Here is a 27,208-nt window from a genome sequence, read left to right as displayed (position 1 = left end):
GCCCAGACACAGCCCCAAAACATCACTGCTCTAGAGGAGATCTGCATGGAGGAATGGGCCAAAATACCAGCAACAGTGTGTGAAAACCTTGTGAAGACTTACAGAAAACGTTTGACCTCTATCATTGCCAACAAAGGATATATAACAAAGTATTGCAATGAACTTTTGATATTGACCAAATATTTATTTTCCACCATGATTTGCAAATAAATTCTTTAAAAATCAGACAATGTGATTTTCTGGATTTCCCCCCATTTTGTCTCTCATAGTTGAGGTATACCTATGATGAAAATTACAGGCCTCTCTCATCTTTTTAAGTGGGAGAACTTGCACAATTGGTGGCTGACTAAATACTTTTTAGCCCCACTGTACATGTGCCATTGCTAAAATGAATTCTGGGGAAGACTAAGGAGCATCTAGTTGAGGAAGAAACATAACAAGGGGTTAAAGGTGAAAAATTGGGATGTGCAGCCCTTTGGATGAAATGCCAGAAACGTCCTTCAAGAGGCTATGGGCATGTATGCTGCACCTATTGACATTGCCTTAAAAAAGCCACATTTATACATAAGCAGAATACTGCAAAGTAGAAAATAGCTAATATTTAACTTCAGAGAGGAAATTAAATGTAAGAAAACTAAAAAGGAAGTTGAAAATTAAACTTTCAATCTAGTTTGAGCTTAAGTACTTTCTATAATCTTTGGGGTTTACTCAAATGTACAATAATAATCACTCTGTTGGAATATGTGCTGCAGTTTGGAGAGATATCACCACATCTAAGTGGTTACCAGCATGGTTAATGAGCATTATCGTGGAAGTTATAACTGAAAAGAAGGCTTTGTCAGCAATGGAAGTCTTGCCCAGATGCCAATAAAATGGAAGCAAACCTGCGCAAAAGAAATGTAAGCATTTAGAACAAGTCTTGCTAAAGAAGAGCTTTCGCAAAGATAAATCCTATTCTCACTAACCTTTTAGAGTTCTTTGACAGTGTCAACAAGCATGTAGATAAGGGTGATCCAGAAGATATAGTTTACTTGGACTTTCAAAAGGCTTTGACAAAATCCCTCACCAAAGACTCCTGAGCAAAGTTAGCAGTCATGTGATAAGTAGAAGCTCTCTTATGGATCGGTAACTGGTTAAAGAACAAAAAGCAGAGAGTAGGAATAAATGGACAGTTCTCTCAATTAGGGATACAAAGATCAATATTGGGATAAGTGCTTTTGATCTTTTCCATAAATGATCTGGGGTTAGAAGTAAGCAGTGAGATGACCAAGTTGGTGATGTTAAATTATTTAGGGTAGTTACAACAGAAAAAAAAAAAGAAGAACAATCATGATTCTAAATGGATATATTCAAACAGAGAGACCAGATATTAACAAGATGAGTCAGAACAATGCATACTGGGGCAAAATATTCTACCTTTACCTACAGGGTGATGGGATCTGAGATGATAGTGACTGACTAGAAAAGGAATTGTGGAGTTCTGATGGAAAGTTAATGAAAATCCCAGTCCAGTACATATCTGCTATGAAGAAGCTCAATACCATGATGGGAATTATAGGAAAGAAACTGAAAATAAAACTGTCAATACTGTAATGCCTTGTAATGCCATTAAGTTTTGGGCTTTTTAATTCAGAAAATACAATTAATTGGGGTGGGTATGATAGAGATATATAAAATTATGCATTGTATGGATAAAACAGAATAGGAGGTTTTTTTTCTTTTTCCCCTCCTCTGATGAACTAGACTCATCAATGGAATTGAATGGTGGGAGAGAAGTAAAAAGGGAGCATTTCTTTAAATAGCACATATTAAATAAAGAAATGTTCTGTTATTAAGGTGTAATTATGACCACCAACTATGATGTCTTCAAATGGGATTAGACTATCAACCACTAATAGACATGATGGCTATATATTAAAAGCACTCTGCCTCTCAATGCCACTTGCACGGGAACATGAGAGCCAGTGGAGTGCACTGATTAAGATAGGAATAGACTAGACTCTGTTGTAGTCCACCTTCTGCCATGGAAACTCACTTGAAGACTTTGGGCCAGTCACTCTCAGGTCACCCTTCTTGACAATATTGTTGTTATGAGGATAAAATGAAGGAATAATCCCTAATTAAGATACCTTGAACTACTGGAGAAAAGGCAGGATATAAACTTTGTATCATCCTCATCCTCATTATCATCATCCTCATCATCAACATCAAGTTGCTTGGTATTGCAACAATACATCAAACTTAACAAATCTTTCATCTTTATATTTTTATATTTTCTTATGTTCCTAATAGGATGTATTCCCAGGTCATTTGCATTCCCAGACATGTACAGAATTAACCTTTAAGTGAGTAAAATACATTAAGATGATCAGAATCATTAGATTCCTCTCTGGAAAACATTTTTGGTTACTGGAAGACAAATTATGATATATTTAGGCATTTAGAGACATCTGATAGAATGTGTGTTTCTGTTTACACTTCAGGGTTCATCTCAAAAAGACAGTTAATTCTCAATTGATTTATATTTTAAAGGAAAAAATATCCTTTAGAATATTTTTTTTAATCCCAAATTAGTCCCACTAGTTGTTTTAGTATCAAAGCAATTGCTTCCTGAGATAAGTAATTGATTAACTTCTTGTGAACTGCTTTCAGCATACTTCAGCCTGAGGAAAAAGGCCATGGCAAACCCCTTCCAAAAGTCTTACCAAGAAAACCACAGAAGCTAGTGCAGACAGTCACCAGCATCGACTTGAAGGCACCAAAAAAAAAAAAAGTATGGTATATAGATGCAATAACAAACATAGAATTTTAAGAAATGCATGTAAGCACTGACTTGCTTTTCTCTAATTATGAAATGTATTCATATGAGCTGATTTTTAAAAAACAATCCTATGAAAGAGCAAAATTTTGGGAGTTCTCTAAAAGAATGTTCTACAGTTTCAGATCTGTGAAACAATCATCAACATTTGATAAACGTCTCAGTGAAACAGTAGAGAATACCATGTGGCTGCTATGTTTGGATAAGGCAGTTTAGATGGGATGTTGGGAAATGTGGAGAGCTGACACTAACTGTGGCCTTAAAGGTCAAAGCTAGCCCTTCATTTATACTCATGACTCTCTCTCAATCTCTCTAAAAACACCCAGATCATCTGCGAACTCTGAAGTATAAATATATTGTGTCCTATCTAGTTTATTCTGTTAAGATCGCTATGCAAAATGTGAGTCAGTAGTAGACATTTCTCACTAAGATGGATTGCTGACTGTAGCTACAGCATCTCATCTTACCTTCCCCTTTCACCAAAAGCATCTTAAATTAGGATAAATTCACATAAGCATTTATCTATTTATATTATACTCTCAATCTCTGTCTGTGACTTCTGGAGTTTGAATCACAGTTTACAAAACCATAGCCCACCATAATATTTTAAATGAACCTGATAAACAGGTTTGGCTCTTTGTCAAGGGAAGAATAAGCAGAAATATTATCAAAGGTAGATGGATTTAAATTTACATTAATGTTTATTCATGCTACAGCTGCCTTTCTGCTTACCGAAGCCACCCTTAATATGGACGATATATCCTGAACATCTGTATCACTGAAAGTGAAGAATGTGAATGCCTCTCTGTAGAAAGACAAGTCTACTTTGGAAACTGCACTTACCTGGAAAGCCAATCCAAAAGTGATGTTGTCAACCAACCAAGGAAAGAGACTGACATAACTATGAAAGAGAGCTTGCCAATTGGGACAGAAATAATTGGAGAAGCAGCCTTTGTTCCTTCAAGGAACAGCATGCAATTCAATTTCAAAGAGCCATTGTTGAGGAACCATTGTCAGAAAACAGGATTTCTGGATAACAGACCTAGTTGTCAAATACATTTGAGCTAGTTAAAGATCATCTCCCTAAAACATCAAGGGTTTATAATACAATTTCCAAATAATGCATCATTGATCTGTCTTTTTAATGTAAACAGTAGACAAAGCATGTCTAGTTCTTTGGCTTCCATTAATTAATAAGCATTTTTGCTCTAATTAATTGTTAGAGGCCAGGGTTGGGAAGCTAATAAGCAAGAATGGAAAAGTTTATAGGCAACCCTAAAACATGTTCTTCATTTCTTAGAGGTTCTAGTGCTTCAAATAACTTTAATCTAGCAAATTCTTATGCCCCAAATGAAGGCATGAGATTTACTAGCTTTACAGCATGTATACTTAAAAAAATTAAATAATTTTAAAAGAGGCAAATTATTATGGAAGAGCCTTTAATTGGTACACTCTTTCCAAAAGTGGATAAAAGATTACCCTACATTAAGAATAAAGTCCAAATAAATCTAATCATCAGTTTTCTCCATGAATCTAATTTGAGTGAGAGAATGTATCTTTTCAAAGTAGACATAGGTCTTACTATAAGATTGTTTGCTTGCTTGCTCCTGTTTTTTTAGGAATAAGATGGTCAATACTGATATATAATCTGCAAGATCAACCAACTACATTATTTGTGTGGCAGGTAAACAGCTCTTTATTTAATAGACCAGAGACTGTTGAGAGAGTAAAAAGAGATATTCAGGTGTTTTATCATGAAAACATAGTTAATAGTCCTGCCTTGATGTAGAACTCACTTAAGGCTGTCATAAAAGGGCTTTTGAAAATAAATGTTAATCAAGCCAAGGAGAAAACAGGGAGGAATTTCTTAAGGGTCTCTTTTCTTCTCTTTATGGACATAATGGCAGTAAACTATTACATGCCAAAGGGTTTTGTAAGCAGGCAGAACTTCAAGCTCTGGAAATAAGTTACATTCAGATTTCTTTACTATCTTTAGGGTTCAAATTTAGACTAAGGAAGGTGCAGCCTCCTCTAATTAACAAGATATTTTGTGTCCTTTACTCTCTTTATTCTGATTTATATGTCTAAAATGCATCTGATTATAACAATATTAGCAGTTTTATCAACAAAATCAAATTTAAAAACATTTATAAAATGTTTTTATAAATATATAAAAAATCCCACTGGAATTTACCTTGCCTTTCGTATAACTGAACATATGTAGTTTTAGAAGTATGCTAAGAAGCATGCTAAGAATGGAAAATCACCTAGCATGATGGACACCCTTATGAGTACCTAAGTAGTTAAAATACCTAAGTGCTTGAAATATATATTAGTTCCCTTTCTCATTCTTCTTTTTAATAAGTTCTCTTTGGGAAAGAGATCTCGGAGATCTGGCAATTATCTCTAGCTGCCCAAAAATCACCCTCTGGGGGAGATGGGCAGCCTACAAATTTAATCAATCAATCAATATCTCAATTAATAATTATCTTAAGGCCAGGAGAGAATCAAGTTTCCATGCTCCTAGTGTTACAGAATCAGAATATAAAAATTCTGCCTTGTAGGGTTAATTATATTATTACTGAATAGATCTGCAGGTCAGTTTGGCTTCATGCTTGGAAGACACACTGTAGACTCTATTAGATTAACTTTTAATATTCACTATTGTAAATCTGTTAACTACCTGGCTACCCTTTAGATTTTAAACATTCATAAAGCATTTGATAGTCCAGAATGGAGGCCCATGTCTGAAGTCCCAGGGACACTGTGCTTTGATGGAGCTTTTATTTGTATCTTGGAAAATTTATATGAAAGTATACAGGTCATACCTGAGTATAACTCAGAAATGATTGTTCTCAGAAAAGACAGAAGACAATGCTATTTCCCTTGCCATCTCCATTTTGCAACTGTTGTGTGGCAGAGCTGATCTGTTACCAATCCACAATGCAAGGGATAGTAGAACAGTGTACGCCAGAAAGTAAAGTTGTTCACAGGAAGCATTTATTTCTAATTCAAGCAAGCTATCCTGGAATCACTTAATACTTTCAAATTATTTCAGACCGCTTTGGGTTTGAATATAATAAAAATAAGTCATCTCTTTTCTGTACAGCCATGCCATCAATCCAAAGCTTAAAATTCTGGTTTTGTCAGAAATGCAGCTGAAAATGTAGTCTTAATTTAAATACCTAGGTATTATATGATAAAAGGGAACCAATTAGTATGTAGGAATTACAACACACTCTGAAGGCAAGTAAAAATGATTTATTAAATGGCAAAGATTAAAGTTATCTTTGCTTGAGAGAATAGCTTCAGTTAAAATAATGATTTTACCCTATTTTTTAATTATTTCAATATTTTCCAGCTGTCCTCTTGGATTGCAGACAGTGACAATTCTGTTAGAAAAGTTTATTAACAAAGCAAGAGGCTTAGATTTTCAAATTGGTCAAAGTAAAGGAAATCTAAGGAGCTGAGAGGGAGATGATCTTTAACTCCCCAGGTGTTCTATACTGTATGAACTATACATGAGCTATTTGGTATATATAAATATGAATATATCTATACACACACACACACACACACACACACACACACATACAGAGAAGTTCCTTTTAATATGGAAATTTCAACTGCTCTGTAATGCCACGCTATTCCATTTTTAATGGAACTGGATCAACAACCAATGATTGAACTGGAGGAACGTATGTTATTACATGGTTACTGAATACCCAATTTTCTAAAAAATTCTTCTTTAGAATCTACTTCAGACACACAGTGGGTGGACCTCTGTGATAATAAATACTTTAGGACAGGATCAGCTCAGTTTCTAGGATCTTCTCTTAAACTGATGTATAAGGTAAAGTTTCCTTCAAGCTGAGCTCAACTCCTGGTGATTTCATGGATGCATTCCTGTTGTTTTCTTGGCAGCAATACAGAAGTGTTATTTCACTGCTTTATCCAGGATGCTTTTTCAATTTTTCAGTCTAGCCTATTTATTATTAGTAAGGGGAAATCTTTTTTGGACTAATCAGAGCTTATGGTATGACTAGCGTATATAGAAATAGTAGCTCCTTGATATTCCACCACCAATCTGGAAGAAAGTATATTGCTAGCTAGTTTTAGTTCTTTTAGCTTTTTTTAATGGTTTTTACCCCTTTCACTTGCTTTGATTATAAATAAAATGTTAATAGAACAGATAAAACAAAACAAAACAAAAACCAGGAATGCCTTTAATCAGAAAAGATATATTTAAAAAAATGAACTGTGTTTTAAATAATTATATGACTTTATGAGTCTATCACAAACATCTAAATTTTAGAATATATTCTGAAGACTTCATGAATTGAAAACAGTTTTATTCATGTTATTTTAATTAACAAATATAACAAATAATCTACAATATATTGATCAGCAGTCAATGCAGATTAAAAAAATATATACAATTTCCAGAAAATGGTAAACTAAATGGCAAATTAATTGAAATTGGATACCTTCTATTAGCTAATATGGAACACATAATTTCACTGGGAACACAGCTATGGGGATGTGGGCTTTTTAAACTTTTCTATCATTTTCCCAATATAATTTGGATATTTATTAAGAGAAAAACCATATTGGGAAGGTGGAAATATAACTCAGAATAAAAACGTGGCACAAGAAAATAGCTGATCTATCTCTTAGCTTTGTAAGAGGAAAGCTATTGTCCTCTATGGTGGCAAAAATGGAATCTGATAACTCCTTTTCCAACTAATACATTTTATTAAAAAATAAGATGCCCTTTAATAAAATGTGTTAATCAGAGAAGGTGCTACCAAATTCTCTGTGATTTTTTATCAGCTAGTTTTGAGTTTCTAAATCAATTTGCTTTTAAAAGAAATTAGAAAGAGATGGGGCATCAAATCATGAATTTCCACTGTTTCTTCCAAGAACATTAGAGTCATCATATGAATACAATTTCAAATGAATCATGTGAATTCTGTAATCTAAGGTATAACATGTAGAAGTCTCCATACGGACTTCATCAGCAGCTACTAGGAATGATAGGATGCTCCCTTTGTAACAGTAATCTATATAATATGGCAGTAGATATGTTTCTCTAAAAATATCCTTTGGTCATTGGCCAATATTGAAAAAATAAAATAAGATTCTGCAGTTACAACATACCAGTACATAAATGGAGGTAGATGCAGGAGGATGATTAATACTGCCTTAACCAAAATCAGCTCAATAACTACTGTAGCTTAGCCTACTAATACTAGATTGGATCTTGCAGGCAATTCATGCAAATTTGTCCTTGTTCCAAGGTGTAGTTTCATGGAAGATGACACACACAGAAGCCAACTGGCTCTCCAGGGAACTCCCTGAGAAGTACTAGGAGAATATTATGGAAGTCCCTCTCTATAGAAGTCACACTACAATATATATGAGTCAGTGATTTCAGTAGCACCAACTCCATAAGGCTTTTCTGCAAACGAATCTTTCTGAATCTACCCTAAAGAACTGTTGATGATAAAACGTCAAGCCACAGAAAAACCTGTGGTATTTGTGAAACATAAATTGCTCAGGATATGTAGCTTTTGAAACAGTTCTTATAGTTTCTCAGCTTAACCCTTGTACAAATCCCTTGCTCAAGCTTTTTTATAGCCTCTGTGTAACCTAAGGCCAGTAATATCACAGGAGACTATCCATGCTGTCCTAATTAAGGACAAATCGTTTGGCAGTGTCATTGCAAGTGAAGCATGCTCTGATTTCCAGGCTTAAGTCACTAAACTTGGAATGGAGACCTAATTCCATGCAGTCTTTAGCATCACCTGATTCTTCAGATCTCTCTGGAAAATCTTTAGGATTGCTCCTTCTTCTATATGGTGCATGCATGCATACACACAATAAAGTTAGAAAGGGCAAAGTGAGTGTCATATAGAAAGAAAGAACTATGCAATCCAGAAAATGCCACTAAGTTTTGGTTCTGTCTCCATTACCATCAGGTCTGGCCTTTTCCAGTGAAACATAAGAACATACCAAAAATATTTTGGAAGGGAAATCCACAGTTGAAAAGCAGTGACTAAGAATACTTGTCTACATACCCTTTTCCTTTGTAGATGGAAAATCAATAATATAATCTCATGAGAACAGACTTGACCAGTCCCAGAGGCAAAGCTGGTCTTAAAAGTTTGAAAGCCAAGTACTCAGAATTATGAGTCATCCTAACTGCTGTTCTGAATTGCAACCAGAATGCTGCAAAGCAAATTAAAGTCAAGTGTCTTCAGCAAAATGTTTCCCATCAGAATGAAAGTTACTACATTCTCCATTTTATAAATTATCATTCAGAGCAGTTATATGAAGAGCACCAACACAATAGCTTCTAAGCTATGAAAATGTTTGTTCAAGTTGCTATTTTACTGGGCCAACTAGGCCTGAGTTGCAAATATCTGGGTCATCAATAGCTGGCAGCAAAGAAGTACAGAAAATCCTAGCTCTTCAATGCCCTCTTGTGATCAGATGAAGTTTTGCAACCCAGATCCCCCTAAATCCCCCTAAGTTTGATAGTGAGGCCAAAGCATTTTCACTAGAAGAATTGACAAATGGTACTCTTGGCTAACTTTGTAACTTATGAACTTTGTAACAAATGAAGATTCTGGAGCATGCCAAAACTGAATCAACATGCCTAGCATAAATGGAAGCAAAGACACTGAGAACAGTGAGCTCTCTAGCTCACAGAACACTGATATTAAGATTATTTCATTCATCAATGTTCAGCATCCTTGGCTGTGTGCAATTTCTCAGTGCCCATCAAAAGTATCAGAAAAAGAAATAAAGCTTCAGGCAAATGTGGAAAAACTACTTCATAAACAAACAATTGCCATATGAACTTGAAAGGACCAGAATATATTCTGGGGAAAGATAAAATGTGGGACTATAATTTTGAAAAATTAAGCAATATTACATTGTGCTTTGTGAGGAAGGATACATTAAGCAATCAATATATTCTGTACCAATTTTTGAATATTTTTGTGGCATATAGATAATCAATAAACAATTATATTTACTAGCTTAGGCAATAATTCTATTTTAAAAATTTGCCTAATTCAGTCTTTACATAGGGATTATGTGCTAATTTATCTAAACGCTGCTGTCTTTACAATTAATTTTATACTGGCTATTTCAAAGTAAACTTTTTGAATTGCTCTTTACCAGTAATCTCTCCTGCAGATATTGGATAACTTAAATGAACTAAACTCCTATCCCTAAACATTATTGCTTCTAAATAAAAAGAAGCTGCATGAGGCAGTCATCTTGCGTGGGACAACAGTGAACAAAGGGGAATTTTGACCCTTTCGCTTTGGGTTATATTTTCACTCAAAGATATCCTCCAAGGGATCTGGAAAAAAATAATAATTTGGTACAGAAAAATATTCCAAGCTTCTGCCACAACTTAGTTTATAAAGAGGCTGCCTATATGAGGCACCTTGTTTCTGGTCAGTAACAGGTCGTCCCCTTAATGCTGGTCCCCTGAAGACTTATGTTAATGCATGCACTTATTATAAGGATTATTTTTGTCACAATTGTTTGGCTAATACAAGTATTTGAGGCATTGGAAAGATATTGTGATGGTACTATACAGATGAGGTTGAGGAGCTGTAATCCTGGAACAGAAAACTGATACCGGATCAAGGCAGTGGAAGGCTTTGTGAACTTCCATTCTGGGGAGTGTGACTGATGGCAAATGAGTAGATGATCAATTTATGCTGAGGGATGCATATAAACATATGCACTTCATGATTTCCCCAGCCAGTTGCCTTAGAGATTATGCAGACAACAGGGAAGCAGGTGATGCTTGATAATTGGATTCAGATTTCTCCTCATCAAAAAATGTAATGTTATCTAGAAAGGAGCAATAATTCCCACTTTCTGAAACAAATTGTTGAAGGCCTTATTTCCCTTGACCCCTTCTCCACATGTTGCATTTAATGCCCCACTGCTCCTTCACTGATTACCTGCTCAACTCCCTACAGTTCCTTTTCATTTAAAAAAAAAGGGGGGGGTTAAAAAGTTAAGTTCCAGGACTGCAAGTAACAGATGTTTAGATGTAGCTCAAACCACTTGTCTGCCACCACCTCATGAGATCACAGCAAATTTAGAACTTATTCTACATTTATATGGAAGGACTCTGGCAATAGTTTTTCTAAGAGTTTTACACATATGTAAAAGATATGGTCAAACAGTAAAAACTAACTCAAGAATAAAGCTTGAGAAGCAGTGTAGCAAAGCCTGATGTTTTTGAGATAACATACTATGTGTTCCATAGGAGCAGTAATCTCTGATTTCTTAGACTACTATAATTTACTTGCTATGCTGGATAATGTAATACTCAAAATGCCACACATGGGATGTTATTTGAATTCAGACATTTCTCCTTTTGCCTATTAATATTTTGACTTTTGTAAAACTTAAAATCTGTAATCACAAATCTGGAAATGTTTTTCAATGCAGTTTATGGAACTTCTTTTTATACTATTGTTTCATGAACATTTAACTTATTTATTGTAAACGGATTCACAATTTCAAGTTGATAATTATTTTTCTTGTTGATGACACTGTCTTGGACATTCAGTCCATTTTGAGGAAGTACACGATTTATCTTTTCCAAACAGTCAGGTTTTCCCTCATTAATGTGCTACCAATATTGCTTTATGTGACTAATATTCATTTTGTTTGAAATGGCAGTCTTAAAAAATGCCTCTGAAACCGATTTCAGTGGGTGTATGATTACATTCCCTTCATCCTAGCTTCTTACAGAAGGTCCTTGAACAATAAGTATCCTATCTCTTCAGTAAAGTGTATGGTTTTTAAATGTCATGAATGATACCGAAATACAGAGCATGACAGGGACTTCCTGGACTACTTTGAAAGGCAGAGATCAGAAGGCTTTTGATGGTATTCCCTGATGAACAGCTAAAAAACAGAAGGATCTTTTTCCAAGACAAAGCTCTAAGAAGAACCTCCTGAATTTGAGCCCCAAGTATTTGGCAAGTTTCTCTGTGGGAGGGCTGGACTTATAAATATACCTATTAATTATTACTTCTTAAAAGACACAAAGCTGTACCACTCTGCATACCACAGGACAGACCATACTTGCCTTCCATTTAAGAGGAACTATTAACTTTGGGAAAAAATTGTAATTGTAGAGCCATCTCCCACTTCAGGCTTGTAATGATTGCCATGTGTATTTTGCCTTTCAATTGATGTGGAAAACAATGGTGAAGACTTAAGAAGGCTTTGAACTATCTATTTTCCCATGTCCTGGTCAAGGAAACCCTCATAGCAAAGAGAGGATTTCCTTCACTTGCATTCTCAGCAACCAGTTGGTGTTCTTTTAATTTGGCTTGTGTGATGGAATGGAATTATGAAGGCCAAGCTCAGGAAGATAAGCATTTTCTTAGCTCACCGGAACCGCATGGGAGGAACAAAAGGATGAGACTGGCACCTCCCTGAGGAATTCACACTGTTGTGGCTGGAGGACTTTGGGAACTGGGGTTTTAGTCTGGGAAGATTCTTGCTAGAGGTTGTATCTAATAAACATAGCTGGACTGAATTTGCATGGTCTCTTGGAGTTCCTTGGGCTAGGCCTGACACCAATCTCCCTGAGCTTGGCCTTCATAATTCCATTCCATCACACTTGTTGCTTCTTCCCCAGTCATGAGTTAACAGAGCATCACAATGTATATATGACTTTGATTTTGACAGCAACTTCTCCCTTATGAAAAGACTAAAAAAAATTCCTAGTTAGCCAACTTTCAAATGTTTTACAGAATGAATATTCTTATTCTGTTCCAAGATAAGGACAGGGTGTTCAGCCAGGGCCTTGAGAGACAATTAGAACTCTCATTCTGAAAAGACTATTCTCTGTGATATAAGCAAGGAGCTGATGGTCACATGGGGTTTCAAAGCAGCAAGATTCCTTGTGAACTCCATGTCTATGGTTAGATACATTGTTGGATAGAACTTGTTTCACTGTGTATATGTGAAAGATGATTAATTCTTTCTCTCAGAGCTCTCAACTCATTACTGATTGCTTTCTACCACTTCACCCTAGGCCCCTCTTTCAGGTTTATGTCTTGTCAGCCAGGCTATTTTTGGGCACTTGAAGAGCACTAGACCTGTTTTCAGGAAATGCCCAACTGAAGGGACACAGACATGGAACATCTCTATAGTTGCAACCTATTAATTAGGCAATTGAGAAGTGGCTAAACATTCTAAGCACCTGTCCACACTCTACACCATTCCCCCTTAGGAAAAATGATTGGTGAAGGGGAACAAGGTGGGGAATCCATCAATCAGTTTCCGTAACTTGTCCTGCATTAAAACAGTAAGGACAGAACCACTCACTGGCCTCATTACTGTGACAGAATAGGGTCTGGCAGTTATGCTGGCATACTTTTCTGCCAGCTCAAGGAATGGTGGATGGCATTTTAACATAGTCATGTGACTATGCCCTCATTTCTTTCTTTTTCTTTTTAAAGTACTCCACTCTAACTGACCAACAACCAGGTGTTTTATACTTTGAATACTGATCTGATATTAATCCTCTGAAACACAATGGTCTGTTGTTATAGGGTAAGAAATTATTTTCCCACCAGCAATAAAAAGCATCAACTTTATTTGGGAAAGTATGTATCCAACCAATATTATTTTTAGAACAGTATCAGCTGAAGCATAAGATGAAGAAATAGCAGAAAGAAATGAAACTCACAAAAATAAAATAGGAAAAAGCTTTGAGAGGCTTACTTCTGGTGGTCACCAAGGGCTCTTTGTCCAATAGATTTTAACAATGACTCCGGATGGACTGCTACCTTTGGTGATGTTTTGGGACTAGTGTCAGAATCTCCACTTTCCTCATCTCCCATGGCTTTAATATAACTTCCACTTCTCATCCTTCTGCAGGGAATCTCCTCATCTTTACCACCAGCAGGGTAACCTCCCCATTCATCTTGAGGTACCTGGGACAGGTATTACAACAAGCACAAAACAGAAATAAATCTGACATTGCTATGGGCCCCTTTTAATAATCTGTTACAAATAACAACTAAGTACTTGTCATTGCCAAAAGGGTAGACTTTAGTTTAGGTATTAACTAAATACAACATTCTGGTGATATCTGACCAGGGTAAATGCAGATGATTGTTTACCAGGTGATGATATGGTGTGGTAACCTATAACAGCTACGGCCTGCTTTGTACTTTGTGGTGCACCACTCTTTGCTTAATATTTATTGAGTAAAGCACAGTTAGCTACAAGACATAAACCTCAATTTATAAATAGCAATCACTAGGTTCACACAACACAAAATCAAAATCAAACATACAGCCAAACTGAATGATGAAAATCTATCACCCTGATTCTTCAAGTGTCATAAAAGAGGATGACTTGTGATCAAAGTGATCATATTAAAGGTGAGATATGCAACACCTGCAGTCATATGCCTATCATAAAAGCATTTTGATAACTGGAAGTATTTGCTAAAGAATGGGGTATGATGTTAATTCTACACAATAGGCTGCAAAAAGAAGATCAGTTTGTGACAGAAACTTCTGAAACACCTGTCTGATTTAGCAGAATCTCAAATAAGCCTGTTGTATTAGTTCTGGAAATCAAGATATCAGCTAAATTTACAACCTGGTTATCAAGTGAAAATATTAATACAATTCAGATAATAACACCTCCAAAAAATTCAAGTTTATTTTCAACAAAATATGAAATAAGTTTATTAAATGTATCATGGACTTATATTGGCATGTACAGCACACTTTGTCCATGCACGTGACTAATGCTTAATGATCCCAACTTCTTAGCATTTGGGTGTGAATTTTGCCAGGCCCTTAATCAAATACTTGGTTGCAGTCTCTAACTGGCTCTGGGCTCAATTGTAGACTCAGTCTTGTTTGTTATTCTCTAACATGCATACGGGGGGATGCGGTGGCGCAGCGGCTTAATGACGCTGAAAGTTGCTGGCCAGAAATTGTTGACACTTCAGTGGTTCGAGCTCAGCCTTCGCGTAGCAGAGTGAGCTCCTGTTCCTGTCAACCCAATAGTTCGAAAACTTACGTGAGTAGATACATGGGTACTCTCACTTTGGTGGGAGGAAAAATGCTGGCGGTGCCTTGCAAAAAGGAGTCGGGAGCAGTTGCTGGTAGCGCGGAAGCCGCGCTCACCCAAAAAAGGCACGAAGCAATGGAAACCCTGCCTCCTGCGCTCGCCAGCTGGGCTCTGCTCTAGGAAGGAGGCACTGGCAAACCACTTCCGAAACACCTTGCCCTGAAAACTGCAAAGGACTCATCCAAAAGCAGTCACTGCAGAGTCAGTAACGACTGAGTGCAGATAAAAAAAAAAAAACATGCACACACACACACACACTTGTATACACACAGTTACACAACTGTTAGTAAAATCAGCAGTTACATATCACAGCTATAGGATTATGAAGGCAGTTACAATATCAGTATGATTGACAATAAGATCCTGGATTTAGGAGAACAGCGAAAAGTGACAAACATGACAAAAGAAAAATGTCCTTGGTTACATGGCTCTATACTAATATTATTCAGCCTTCAATACCATTATTTCATAATTATGGAGTATGAAAAGGAACATTTTCTTTTTCCTACCTTACTGTTTAATTTACAACTAGGTTTGTTTAGGAATGTGAAGGAGAAGGCATGCACTCGGTCTCTGGGTACTCATTACAGAACATGCAAAAACTGTATGCATAGATTTTGTAGCTGCTGTTGAGGATTTTGTATTTTTGATTTTTAATAAAGGACAAAGAACAGAAACATATTCATCTTATGCTCACAGAAACGTGTTGATCTTATGGTTACAGAGGCTCTGTCTGCAATGCACAAGCTGTATGTCTGGGAAGGGCCTATGACTCTAATTTCTCCCTCCTCAGAGTGCTAAATATTTCCTACTGCAAATGATATGTAAGAGCCAGTTTGGAGTAGTGGTTGAGGCATCAGTCTAGAAACCAGGAGACTGTGAGTTCCAGTCCCACCTTAGGCACAAAGCCAGCTGGGTGACCTTGGGCCAGTCCCGCTCTCTCAGCCCTAGGAAGCAGGCAAGGAAGCTTCCGAAATCTTGCTATGTAAACTGCAGGGACTAGTCCAGGCAGTCACCAGAAGTCAAAAACTGACTCAAAGGCAACCCTTCCCCCAAAAAAAGATATGTACAGGAATACTCATGATGTTTGTTTGTTTGTTTGTTTATTTATTTACTTCTTTCTTTCTTTCTTTCTTTCTTTCTTTCTTTCTTTCTTTCTTTCTTTCTTTCTTTCTTTCTTTCTTTCTTTCTTTCTTTCTTTCTTTCTTTCTTTCTTTCTTTCCTGGGGTTTATATGCCATTTCAATACAGCAGGCCTCCGAGCATTTTATATACCCTTCTTGTAATAAAAGGGTTAACACTCAAAAATAGTATAATAAAATAAGAAACCACAGTAAGAACTAATGTTGAAAAAGTTATTCAGAAAGAAACTAAGGCCACCAAAAGCAAAAATATCCAAATGCAAGGAAGGGTGGGTGTTCTAACTTACATTAGATCCCTTCCCAGAGCTTGCTTAAAAACCCAGGTTATAACACTATCAGAGTGTTACAAGTGTTATAGTATTAGTTGACAAGTATAGCAAGACTTCACTTTAAGCAAACAAAACAGCTGAAAATGAAGCAAGGCCGAACAAGCAGATTTATGTCACAAATTAATTTAGGCAATTATTTTATTGCATCCTACTTCTCTACAAAGATTCCTCCCGAAAACCTAGTTTCCTGTGACCTTCCACAAAATGGCCTTTCTGCAAAGCCTTTATTCTCTTCTCACTCTCTTCTGGAACAATTTCTCATGGCACACATTTGAGAGTTTTTTCTCTCCAGACCAACTGTTCCATCCATGAGAAGATACTTTCATGGGGTAAATAGCAAAATAATACAAAAATGCCTGGGAGATTGTTTTGAATTTTGCTAGCCATCATTTTATGGAAGCCTCACATGAAACATACGGAAATGCGTTTTACAAGACTCTCATCCTAAAGGACTTGCATTACATAGTCGGATTGCAATGGGGGAGCAGATATTGAGAAAGAAATGGAATAGCTTTAAAAAGTGTGAATTACTTTACATGTGAACTGAGTGCAAAACATAGTGTTTGATAATATAAGAATTCCAGATGTGAGCCGCACCCCACTAAATTAAATGTTATGGTTCCCACTGATTTTAATGGTTCTATATTAGATAATTATGTATTGGAATGAACATTTGCTTGACTCTGGCACCTGATAAAGATTGTTAAAATACAGCTGTACTGATATATTTAACACCTACTTGATTTTTTGCATGCATTCTCCTAAGCCAAGAAGCAATGATTATATAAAATGAAAGAATTCCGTGTTAATGCGTATATCTGAAGACACATTCTAAAATCTGTAAGAATGAAAAATAACGTAAAGGAAGAAGGGAGATCAGTAGGAGGGAAATCAAGGGAAAACTGGGAAGAATTTCAGTTTACAAAACAAATCACTTCATCATGTTATCTTACTTATCTTAGAACAGAGGTGAACAGATGGAAAAAGTCTGTTTCTATTTGTTTTGACAAGATACAATAAAGGAAAAAAGCGTATCCAGTTAAAACAGCAACAACAAAATAGCTGCAAGCTTAAGCAACATCTTAAAATAACAGAGTGACGTGTAGAATAGCTTCTTACAACCGGATTAAAAGCTGATCAAAGTCTGCTTTGAGTGCTTAACTGAAACTGAAAGTGGAAAAATACAGTACAGAGAAATGGCCTAAAAGGGGTGGGGGGGATTGCTTTCTGCAGACATTTCATTGGGAAAGCATGAAAAACAGGTTTTTGAAGAGAAATTTCAATTTAGCTGTTAAAGATTTATCACTTTAGTTTGCCTATTCTTCTGCAGCTTAATTCTGATAACTTTTGTTCTGGAAACTAACTAAAAAAACCAGCTTCTCTCTAATTCCATTCTCCATTACATATAACTAGAATATTACACAAAGAGGCATTTCCGTCTTGGATTTATTTCTCTATGTCATTCATTCCAATTGGTAGTAAAACCCCATATGTATGCACAGAAAATCATCAAAATGCCTTTACTGCTTGTTCTTATAGTTACCGAAGCCTGAATTTTCCACCTGCAGTTTGTATCGGCTGAGAATCACTACTCTAATTACTTATTATAAATGCTGATATTTTTAATTTTTTAGAAGCCTTTTTCTTGATCTAGATAGTAAATCCTTGTACACACATTGCTTAATACATCAAGCAACTTTTATTTCCTAAGTTTAGATAAATCTGGCAGAAGATTTACCTGCATCTGTATAGCTGCATTCTTTATTTCAAAATGATTGCAAGTGTTATGGGTAATTACTAGCTGTATTCTATAGGTAATTTATGTATGCATTACTTCTACATATTTGATGCAATATGCATTTACCTCGTACTCAGAATTTTTGGTCCTGATGAGAAGCAAACTGCATTCAGAAGAATTCAAGGAAAATAGTTCATTTCTTCACCAGGATTTAGTTATTGTGTTCCAACAAGGTTTGGAAACCTGTTTAAAGGCTACAGGACATTGCATACTATCTTGTCCACAGCTTTCCCACAGACACTAACTCTATCTATCTCTCTGATTTATAAGGCCACCCAACTCAAACAATATGACTCTGGGTGGCATACTCAAACAATCCTGTTGAATTGGAAGCATGCCTTCTCTGCTGCAGCACCTGCCCTCTGGAAGGAAATCTCTCCAGAGATTCATGTGGCTGCCAGCCTCTTGGCGTTCTGGAAGGCCTTGCAAACCTGGCTGTTCTTCCAGACCTTGGGTGGATGTGGCCCCCCTTGTTAGATGTGTTCATATATCTATAGTCTATTGTTTGGATGGGTGTTCTTTTGTTTATTTATATACAGTAGTCGTGTCTAATACTGTGAGCCGCCCGGAGTCGTTTTGGAGTTGCATGGCACCAAAATCTAATTAAATAAAGGAAACTGGCACACTGCAAAGCAAAGTACTAACTTCCAGAATCATCTTCCTTTTGCAGAAAGTCCTCGGTTTATAGAAAGCCCATAGTTGAGTGGTTGCAATTCAGTACATATTTGGTTTGTAAATGTGTCTGCTCTCTTCCAAAGATAAACTTAAGAGATTGATAATAAGTATCTTGGAGAACAAGAGAGAGAGGCAGGGGAGCAGTCTGACCAATTCGTTTTCTGTTCCAGGATGAGCCATTTGAGACCCATTTGGGTAATGAGCAAACCTCTGCCCCTACTGGCAACCTTTTCTTTGAGTGCTCATAATAGGCTCTCAACAGGTCATGTATGACCCATTGCCTAAAAGAGTAAATATGGATAAGCTGCAGCCTTTATAGTTTCGTTATGCCCTTGGAATACTACTCCTCATTTACCTCCAATGACTGTGCTACTACTGCAGGTGCAGCCACTACCAGCTTTGCCATACAATTAGACTGTACTAATATTTCCTGTGACCCTTCCCAATGTAGCCAGTCAACTGATGAAATTGCCAAGGAAATCACTGAGAAAACTGCTGGTGTTGCTGTCAACTGTAAAGCCTTAAGGCCTCTGCAAGAGCTTTTAGAGTTGAAACGTGGCAATTCAAAGGTCTTTTAAGACCTGCAGCAGCTACTATTGTATGATGCTGTCCCTTCAGATTGAGACAAAGAGCACCTTTGGAACATATTAGAAGATAAGTGGACTAGCTATCAGCTGATGAGAACAAGGATTATGGATGCTGGCTGTCTGAAGTAGCAGCCAAGGGAAAACCTAGGCTTTTTACTCCAGGTATCTGCTGGAAGTGTCAGCTGAAAGCCATAAGGCACTAGTTCATACTTCACACTAAGCCAAAAACAAATTGCAACTTGAGCTACGATTACAAAGACTCTTTTACTCAATCTCTCCTAACCTCTATTGCAACCAGTAAATTTATCTTTTATCTTTTTATTTTTTATCTAAAAGGAAGAAAGAGCTAAGGGCCTCTGAAGATAAATATGCCTTCCCTTTCCCTTTTTTTTTTTTTTTTACATTTTTAGAATAAATTTAGAAATGGTTACACTAGACAATGCTGAAAGTGTATCTCTTATATATTTAAATTTATCATTTATATCATTTTGATCCATTTGTAAGTATTTGAATACAGAAAAATCAGTAATGGAGTTCTCTTTATTCCAAGTCATGATAAAAAGAGATTTGTTCGGTGTGTCTGCTTTAACCTTACACATGTGTTCTAATGAATCACTTTCAGTTAGTGAACATCTATTTCAAAATATCTCTTAGAAGCAGTCAAGTAAGTGATCATGTCACTATTACCTTGAAGGGTGGGATCTATTTTTTATTCATTCATTAAACAACCTTAGGTACTTCCTGCATTGTTCAAGATTGAATGTTTTCTATTCAAATTAGGCAAGTATTATAGGCAAGTATCACTGAAGATTCAATGCTTCAAAGATAGACTAATATGTTCTTTATATAATATATAATATATATAATAAATGAGCCATCTCTAACATAAAAATCAATAGCATAGTCTTAATTTGTGTGGTCCATGATGTCAATCTCATATAATTAAAAATATTAGCAGTTCTTTGCACCTGCTGAAAAAGAAAGTACATCAGAGGAAAAGGTGCTTAACTCTCATTGCTTCTCCTTTAAAATGTCCCCCTTTAAACTTCTGCTAGCTCACCACAGAGGAAAATGTACTTCAATAGGATAATTACATTATTTCCTCACAAAAAATTGTTGAATTTTTGTTTGTTCAGACTCCTGGACAGTTAGATGCTCCTTAATAACTATTAGAAATTGAACAAGGTAGATGAAATCAATATTATCTATTTATATGAGCTGAGGAACTATGAAATCAAATGTTCAGATTTTGTAAACCAGTGACAGTCTATTTTAAAAACTTTAAAACCTTTAATTAATTCATTAATTGATTGATTGATTTGTAAAGTCACTTAACTGTCACACAAAGTTTTGATCTTCCAATGTGGTTTACACAACCAAAGGTCTATTCTATATTTAATGAATATCTCAGGAATGTTTAATAAAAGTTGGTAATATTTTTTTTGTTAGAAATTTAAATTAAGTTTGGAATATCAATTTGTGTGTTTTGTTATTACTCTGTTTTGATCTGCCATTCACAGGAATGTCAGTATGATTTTACTGTTTTTCTTGGTTTAGGACCCTGAATTTATGAACACATGGACACTATGTGAATGGGAGATAGGGGCCAAACAAGTTATTATATAATTTTAACATGAGAAATGTACACCTGGTAGATTTCTGATATATATTCTTGTTTTGTTTATGCTTACATATTTTCACGCAATTCCTTAACACAAGTACATATTATATATTGTGCTTTTAGTCATTATCCTATTAACTGAAACTATTTTGTCTCATAACATTTGAATGTGATGATATTTTTTGAGCTTCATGAAAGAAAAACAATGATATAAAAACTTAGAAACTTATAATTGAGCATACAAAGAAACTTTAATCCCATTTTTAAAGGGAGTTCTAAATAAAAAAGTAATTAACAGAAAAGTTGCAGCAAGGATTTTGAGTCTAGATTTTTACAACTAGCAGGGGAAAAGCACCCAAAGATATGGTATGGTGAAAAGAACAGACAAACAGGAAAAAGTCAAAAGTAGGTTTTCCAATCTCACCATTTTGCTCCTTTTTAAAAGATATAGTATTGCTTCTTTATTATTCATGAATTGAAGCTGAGTTAGGTGAAACCAATCAGCATCTTTCAAAATTTTGCCTTTCATGATTCTTGGGCACAGCTGAAAGAAAATACACATGCATTTCTGAGGGTACCCAGGCTCCATTCAGGGTCTTCAGTGGGAAGCACTATCTTTGTTACTCCATTTGGTTAGCAAGTAATTAAAGACCAGGAGCAGGACCCATGGACTCCATCACTGCTATCTTATGCTGGTGATGTTAAGGAAAAAAATGAGGAAGCTCAAAAAACTTATCTGAGATGTTTCTGTGACGTGATTAATAAAATGTTGATGGGCCTGTAATGGTTATGTTTTATTGTTATTAAAGGTTTGTTATGTATAACTTATATAAAACCAGTTCCTGATCTCTGCTTCATGTTTTATTTCTACGTGTCAACGAACTTTGCAAAAATAGGGGATTTTAACAAAGAAATTATAAGAAGGAATGCCCATAAAAACTCCTGCAAATTTTAAAAGAGCATATTGCTTTTCACTTAAGAATATTAACTACATTTCACACTTACCTGAAGGTAATGGCATGGTCTCAGGGAGGGTTTGATTTCCTGATGAACTAGAGGCTTGTCTAGGTTAAGAGATGACTTCCGATAGGCTTCTTTAGCTTGGCTTACTGTAAGTGTAGACCAAGAGCTCCTTTTCATGTACTTGCCATCAGGGGTCATTGCAAGACCTTCACAAGCTGAACATTTCACATCATTGTTACTTTTTGAAGTCTTTAACGAGAGATCCCCAAAATGTCCCTGCACAGCTTCAGGATAGCAATGAGAGATATGGTCCACATGATGCCTATTTACCACACTAGGTGTTCGGTAAGTGCTATCACTGTCCAAGTTGTCATCAGAGCTCCACCAGCTGCTCATTCCAGTTTTATGCTTACTTTCAGGCTTTCGCTCTTTACTTTTACTTCTTTTACTATGTTTAGAATGATGTCCATGATGATGGTCATCACCTCGGCCATCTCCCTTTGCCCCATTTACATTGCTCTTGGAAGATCCTTCCAAAGAATGTGATTTTGTGAACAGTTTTTGGACTGAATGAACAAGGTGACGTATTCTACCAGGGCTTTCACTGCGTTGTTCAGCTGCTGTTGATGTCCTTTGGTACTGTAAAGTGTGAAAGCCATCCCTATGGAGAGGAAGTTGCTTCTCAAATTGATCCAGCAAGTTTGCAGGGATCCGGTTAATCTTAGTGTTTGCATGAGACATGGTGCAATCGTCCCTAGTATCGTAATGTGAGGTGTAATGCATTCTGGGGAAAGTGCTACTGGACATATGATCACCCATAACCATGGGCATCATCATACATTCTGAATGGATGGAGCTTCGTGGTGAGCAGCGATGGTGATCCATTGGGCAACTCTCAGTTGGGCTGAGAAGATATGATTGCCTTGACTCCTGGCCATGATGAAGATGATCGTGGCTGTGTTCACAATCTTCAGAGGATGCTAAACCACAAGTATGAGCAGAACATAGCTGTGATTGATTACGATTGCCAGATAATCCTTTCATGTTCCTTGAAACAGGAGAATATCTTTCCTCATTGAAGGACTGCTGAGTTGGAGACCATGAGTACGGCTGATCTGTTAGGGGATGGATAGAGAGATATCTGTCAGCTAGGACAAATATAACTTATATTTAAACTAAAATATATATTTAACAGTAACTTTATATAATACAAAGAAATATTGATATTTCATGGATGGTTAAATATTATGATGGTGGTTATTTAACCATATTATGGCTATGGTGGTTTAATATTAGCTCTAGCATCCATTATTGTCATGATAGTTAAATATTAATTCTAACATCTATCATTTATTTGTTACTTATTTTATTAGATTTAGACGGCTGCCTGACTCCAAAATTACTCTGGGTGGCTTACATAGTTAAAAAGAACAAAAAATGCCCAGGCAAAATCACCCCAATGCATTACAAAGAAAAAAAGAAAAAGAAAAATCACAATTGTTGGATAGTACAAGCAGGATGGTACAATTGTGTTCATGTCCTGCTTTGATCTGATCCAGCAAGATCTTTCTCACATTCATTCATTTGATCTTATTCCCAAATTTTAAATACTTAATTTAATTTCACTGGTTTTTCATCTGGATAATTATTTCAAATAGTTTATATGTTTGTGTTTCATTCTGCATGTGACAAAAAAATCAATGAGGCTATCAGAAGGTAGAACACCCTTCCCTCTGAGATCCAGCAGCCTCCTGCCCCCTTAGCCTTCCAGAAAGCCTTGAATACCTGGCTGGTTGGGGGTAGAGTGAGGCTGGAACTCAATAAATGTGTTTGTGGATGTATGAGGATGTGCTGCTTTGGGGGCACCAGACATTTTTGTGATGCTTGTTATTTTTATTGTTTGTAAATAGCCCATGACTACGGTACATAAGATAGGCAGCTATATAAGTCTAATAAATAAGGAAACAAAAAAATAAATGGTTCAGTTCAATATAGCTCTCTGTATATATTGTTGTTATTTTTACTTCCTGCTATTGGGAGGAAACCATCGGAAGAGCTGAAAGACCAGGTTAGGGACAGATTGTTATGGAGAAAATCTATGTGGTTGCTAAGAGTCGACGCTGAATTGATGGATCATCATCATCATCATCATCATCATCATCATCATCATCATCATCATCACAAAATATAAGACCTGCAAATAGAAGTAGAATGACTATGCCAAAAGGCGCCTTGGGTGCAATCCCAAAACTTCTGGAGCACCACTTGAACACCATCGGCATCGACAAAATCACCATCAGTCAATTGCAAAGGGCAGCTTTACTGGAACAGCTTATATCCTGCGACAATACCTTTAACACCACCAACAACATCTGCCTATCCCAAGTCCTTGGGAAGGATTTGATAAAAATGCCAAATCCAGTCTAAACATCTGGCTGGCTGTGCGACCAACCAATAATAATAATAATAATAATAATAATAATAATAATAATAACAATAATAATAATGCTGCTGCTGCTGCTGCTGCTGCTGCTGCACAAGACCAAGCCTTAAGAACAAATGCATATAAAGCCAGAATTGAGAAGACAGCAACAGAGAGCAAATGCCACCTCTGCAAAGAAGCTGAAGAAACAGGGGACCACCTAGTTAGCTGCTGCAAGAAGATAGCACAGACTGACTACGAACAACGGCATGACAAAGTAGCAACAATGGTGCATTGGAATATCTGCAAAAAATGCCATTTGCCTGCAAGCAAGAACTGATGGGACCACAAAAGAGATAAAGTAATAGAAAATGAAGAAGCTAAAGTGCTCTGGGACTTTAGAATTCAAACGGGCAAGCAGACTTAACAATTGTTGATAAGAGAGACAAAAAAGTCTGGACAGTGGACATTGCAATACCTGGAGACAGCAGAATAGAAGAGAAATAACTGGAGAAAATCACAAAATATAAAGACCTGCAAATAGAAGTAGAATGACTATGGCAAAAGAAAGCAAAGATAGTACCAATAGTTATAGGTGTCTTGGGTGCAACCCCAAAACATCTGGAAGACCATCAGTGTTGACAAAATCACCATCAGTCAATTGCAAAAGGCAGCTTTACTTGGAACAACTCATATCCTGTGACAATACCTTTAACACCATCAAATAACAACATCTGGCTATCCCAGGTCCTTGGGAAGGACTCAATAAGTGGATAAAAATGCCAAATCCAGTCTGAACAACTGGCTGATTCTGTGACCAACAACAACAACAACAACAATAATCAGCAGGAGGAGGAGGAAGAGGAAGAGGAGGAGGAGGAAACTAGAGAGAGGAAAAACCAGAACTCCATAAACCACAATCTCAAATCCTTAAAGGATTAGACTCTGATGTATTCATGTCTCTGATTAATTTTTATGTATTTATTCTTTTTAATTGTTGCACATCACCCAGAGTCATTTTTATGTGAGATGGGCAACTATATAAATACTATAAATAAAAATAAAATAATTCAATTAGTGCTATCCGTGCCAGTACATTTTTATAAAAATAAAGATGAATCAACCACGTATTTAAATGTGGATACTTTCTTGGAAAGATTCCAGAGGAGGAGGAAGAGGAGAAATGAGTCAGTTCGAATCTAGAAAAGTATTTCTATCATTACACAGCAAAGGTCCAGCTTCTTATCAATTATAGCTAGGTAGCAGTGATATTACTGTCCATAGTTATTATCCATGTTGAGCCTAATGAAGCAGGATGGATTTAGTATATTATATATGTATTATATCTATTCTTGCACTCTTGCTAGCTAAGGCAGAAATATACTGCCAAAGCTGCAGATTCTGCTAAATTTCTGCATGACCCTCATGGTAAATTATGTCTAATAAACAAAAAGGGGGCTTCTAATTAAGTGTCTTATAGAACACTACTATGTTAACAGTTTGATGAATTCTTTGCTCAATGTTATATAAGCTCTTGCAGCTGTGAAATTTTGCAAACAAATCAAAGAAATAGAACAGAAGAGTTTGATTTAGGTATTCAGAATCCTCAAATTTAGTTTACAAATTTTTCAAAAGGAGATGAACATCTGAGCTGTAAGAGCAACCCTTTACAGGAGCAGCCGTACATTACACTAATTATGCTTTATGCTAGCTTCTTTAAAGGTTTTTTAAAACATTTGCTCTAGAAGAGATAGTTATTGAAATTTACTACTTATGCACAATACAAATAAGTAATCAATTTCAAGGGAAACTGAAGCTGCAGAATGCTGTCCTTGTCATTTTATCACTTTAATGGTTTAATGTTGAAATATCTTCTGATAGAATGCATAGAATTTGATATCATAGATGGCATCAGCTGGTGAGCTACAGAGGAAATGCCAACAAATCTAGGAGGCCATTCAAAGAGTACATAACTTGCGAAAATGTAATTGGACCCTTTTCACAAGTCTGAGTTTCAAGGAAACTGGATTATGCAGTGACAGAAAGCAGAACTAAAGTCTGTCAGGTGTCTTTCCTTGAGCAAAGCATAATTACAACTTGAGCTTTTCATAAATACAGGGACTTTGGTTTGAAGTGAAAATTATGATGATGTGAGGTTTTGTTTTTTTTTTAAAATAGAAAACTTAGATTCCTCTGGTTTAATTGTACCTTAATCCAGAAAATAAATACCATTAAATATTGTGCTGGAAAAGGCTGCCCATCTCTCTTCGCCCATACTTCTTAAGCGACAAAGAATGTCAATCTCCTGCCCCCAAAAAGAGTTTTATATTCCTCTCTTTGCTTTCCTATTTATTCCACTTGCTTTCCCTTTCAAGCCTACAACACATACCAATGTCTCATAAGAGGATAGTGAGAAAATCTATGGATAGATGAGAAGCAGCAATAAGCTTCTGACTGGGGGTGGTGGGAGAAAGAACCTTTCCCCCTCTTTATTGGTGATATTCACTGCCTTCCCACAATTTCTATGAGAGTGAATCCTCCCTCCATTTAAATTTTCTTATATCACAATACGTATGCTTTATACATTTATAGCACTTGCTTTTTCACTTTTTTTCCAGGTGATTAGCAGACTTCACAGAAGTTACTTCCTTTTTCATTGGTAAGTCACAGTGACTGCCAGAAATGGATTGCATGAAAGGCCAAG

General features: G+C 36.2%; 1 protein-coding gene across 1 annotated transcript in view; it reads right to left on the bottom strand.

Moving 5' to 3' along the window:
* The window catches only part of DLGAP2 (DLG associated protein 2), a 100,040-nt gene extending 76,899 nt beyond the window's left edge, over positions 1-23,141 (bottom strand). The window contains exons 1-2 of the mRNA XM_088150665.1: positions 22,125-23,141; positions 13,601-13,812 (exon numbers count right to left, since the gene is read on the bottom strand). Coding sequence (XP_088006791.1) covers positions 13,601-13,812; positions 22,125-23,126 — 1,214 coding nt within the window. The 5' untranslated portion in view covers positions 23,127-23,141. The remainder of the gene's footprint in view (positions 1-13,600; positions 13,813-22,124) is intronic.
* Positions 23,142-27,208: the final 4,067 nt, after the last annotated feature.

Source organism: Python bivittatus, unplaced genomic scaffold, assembly GCF_059951505.1.
Source record: "Python bivittatus isolate LINGU-HERP-01145 unplaced genomic scaffold, Pbiv_v1 ctg000020_np1212, whole genome shotgun sequence".
Taxonomy (NCBI): Eukaryota; Metazoa; Chordata; class Lepidosauria; order Squamata; family Pythonidae; genus Python; species Python bivittatus.
Note: the sequence above shows the minus strand (reverse complement) of the source record. Positions and strands in the feature narration are given on the sequence as shown.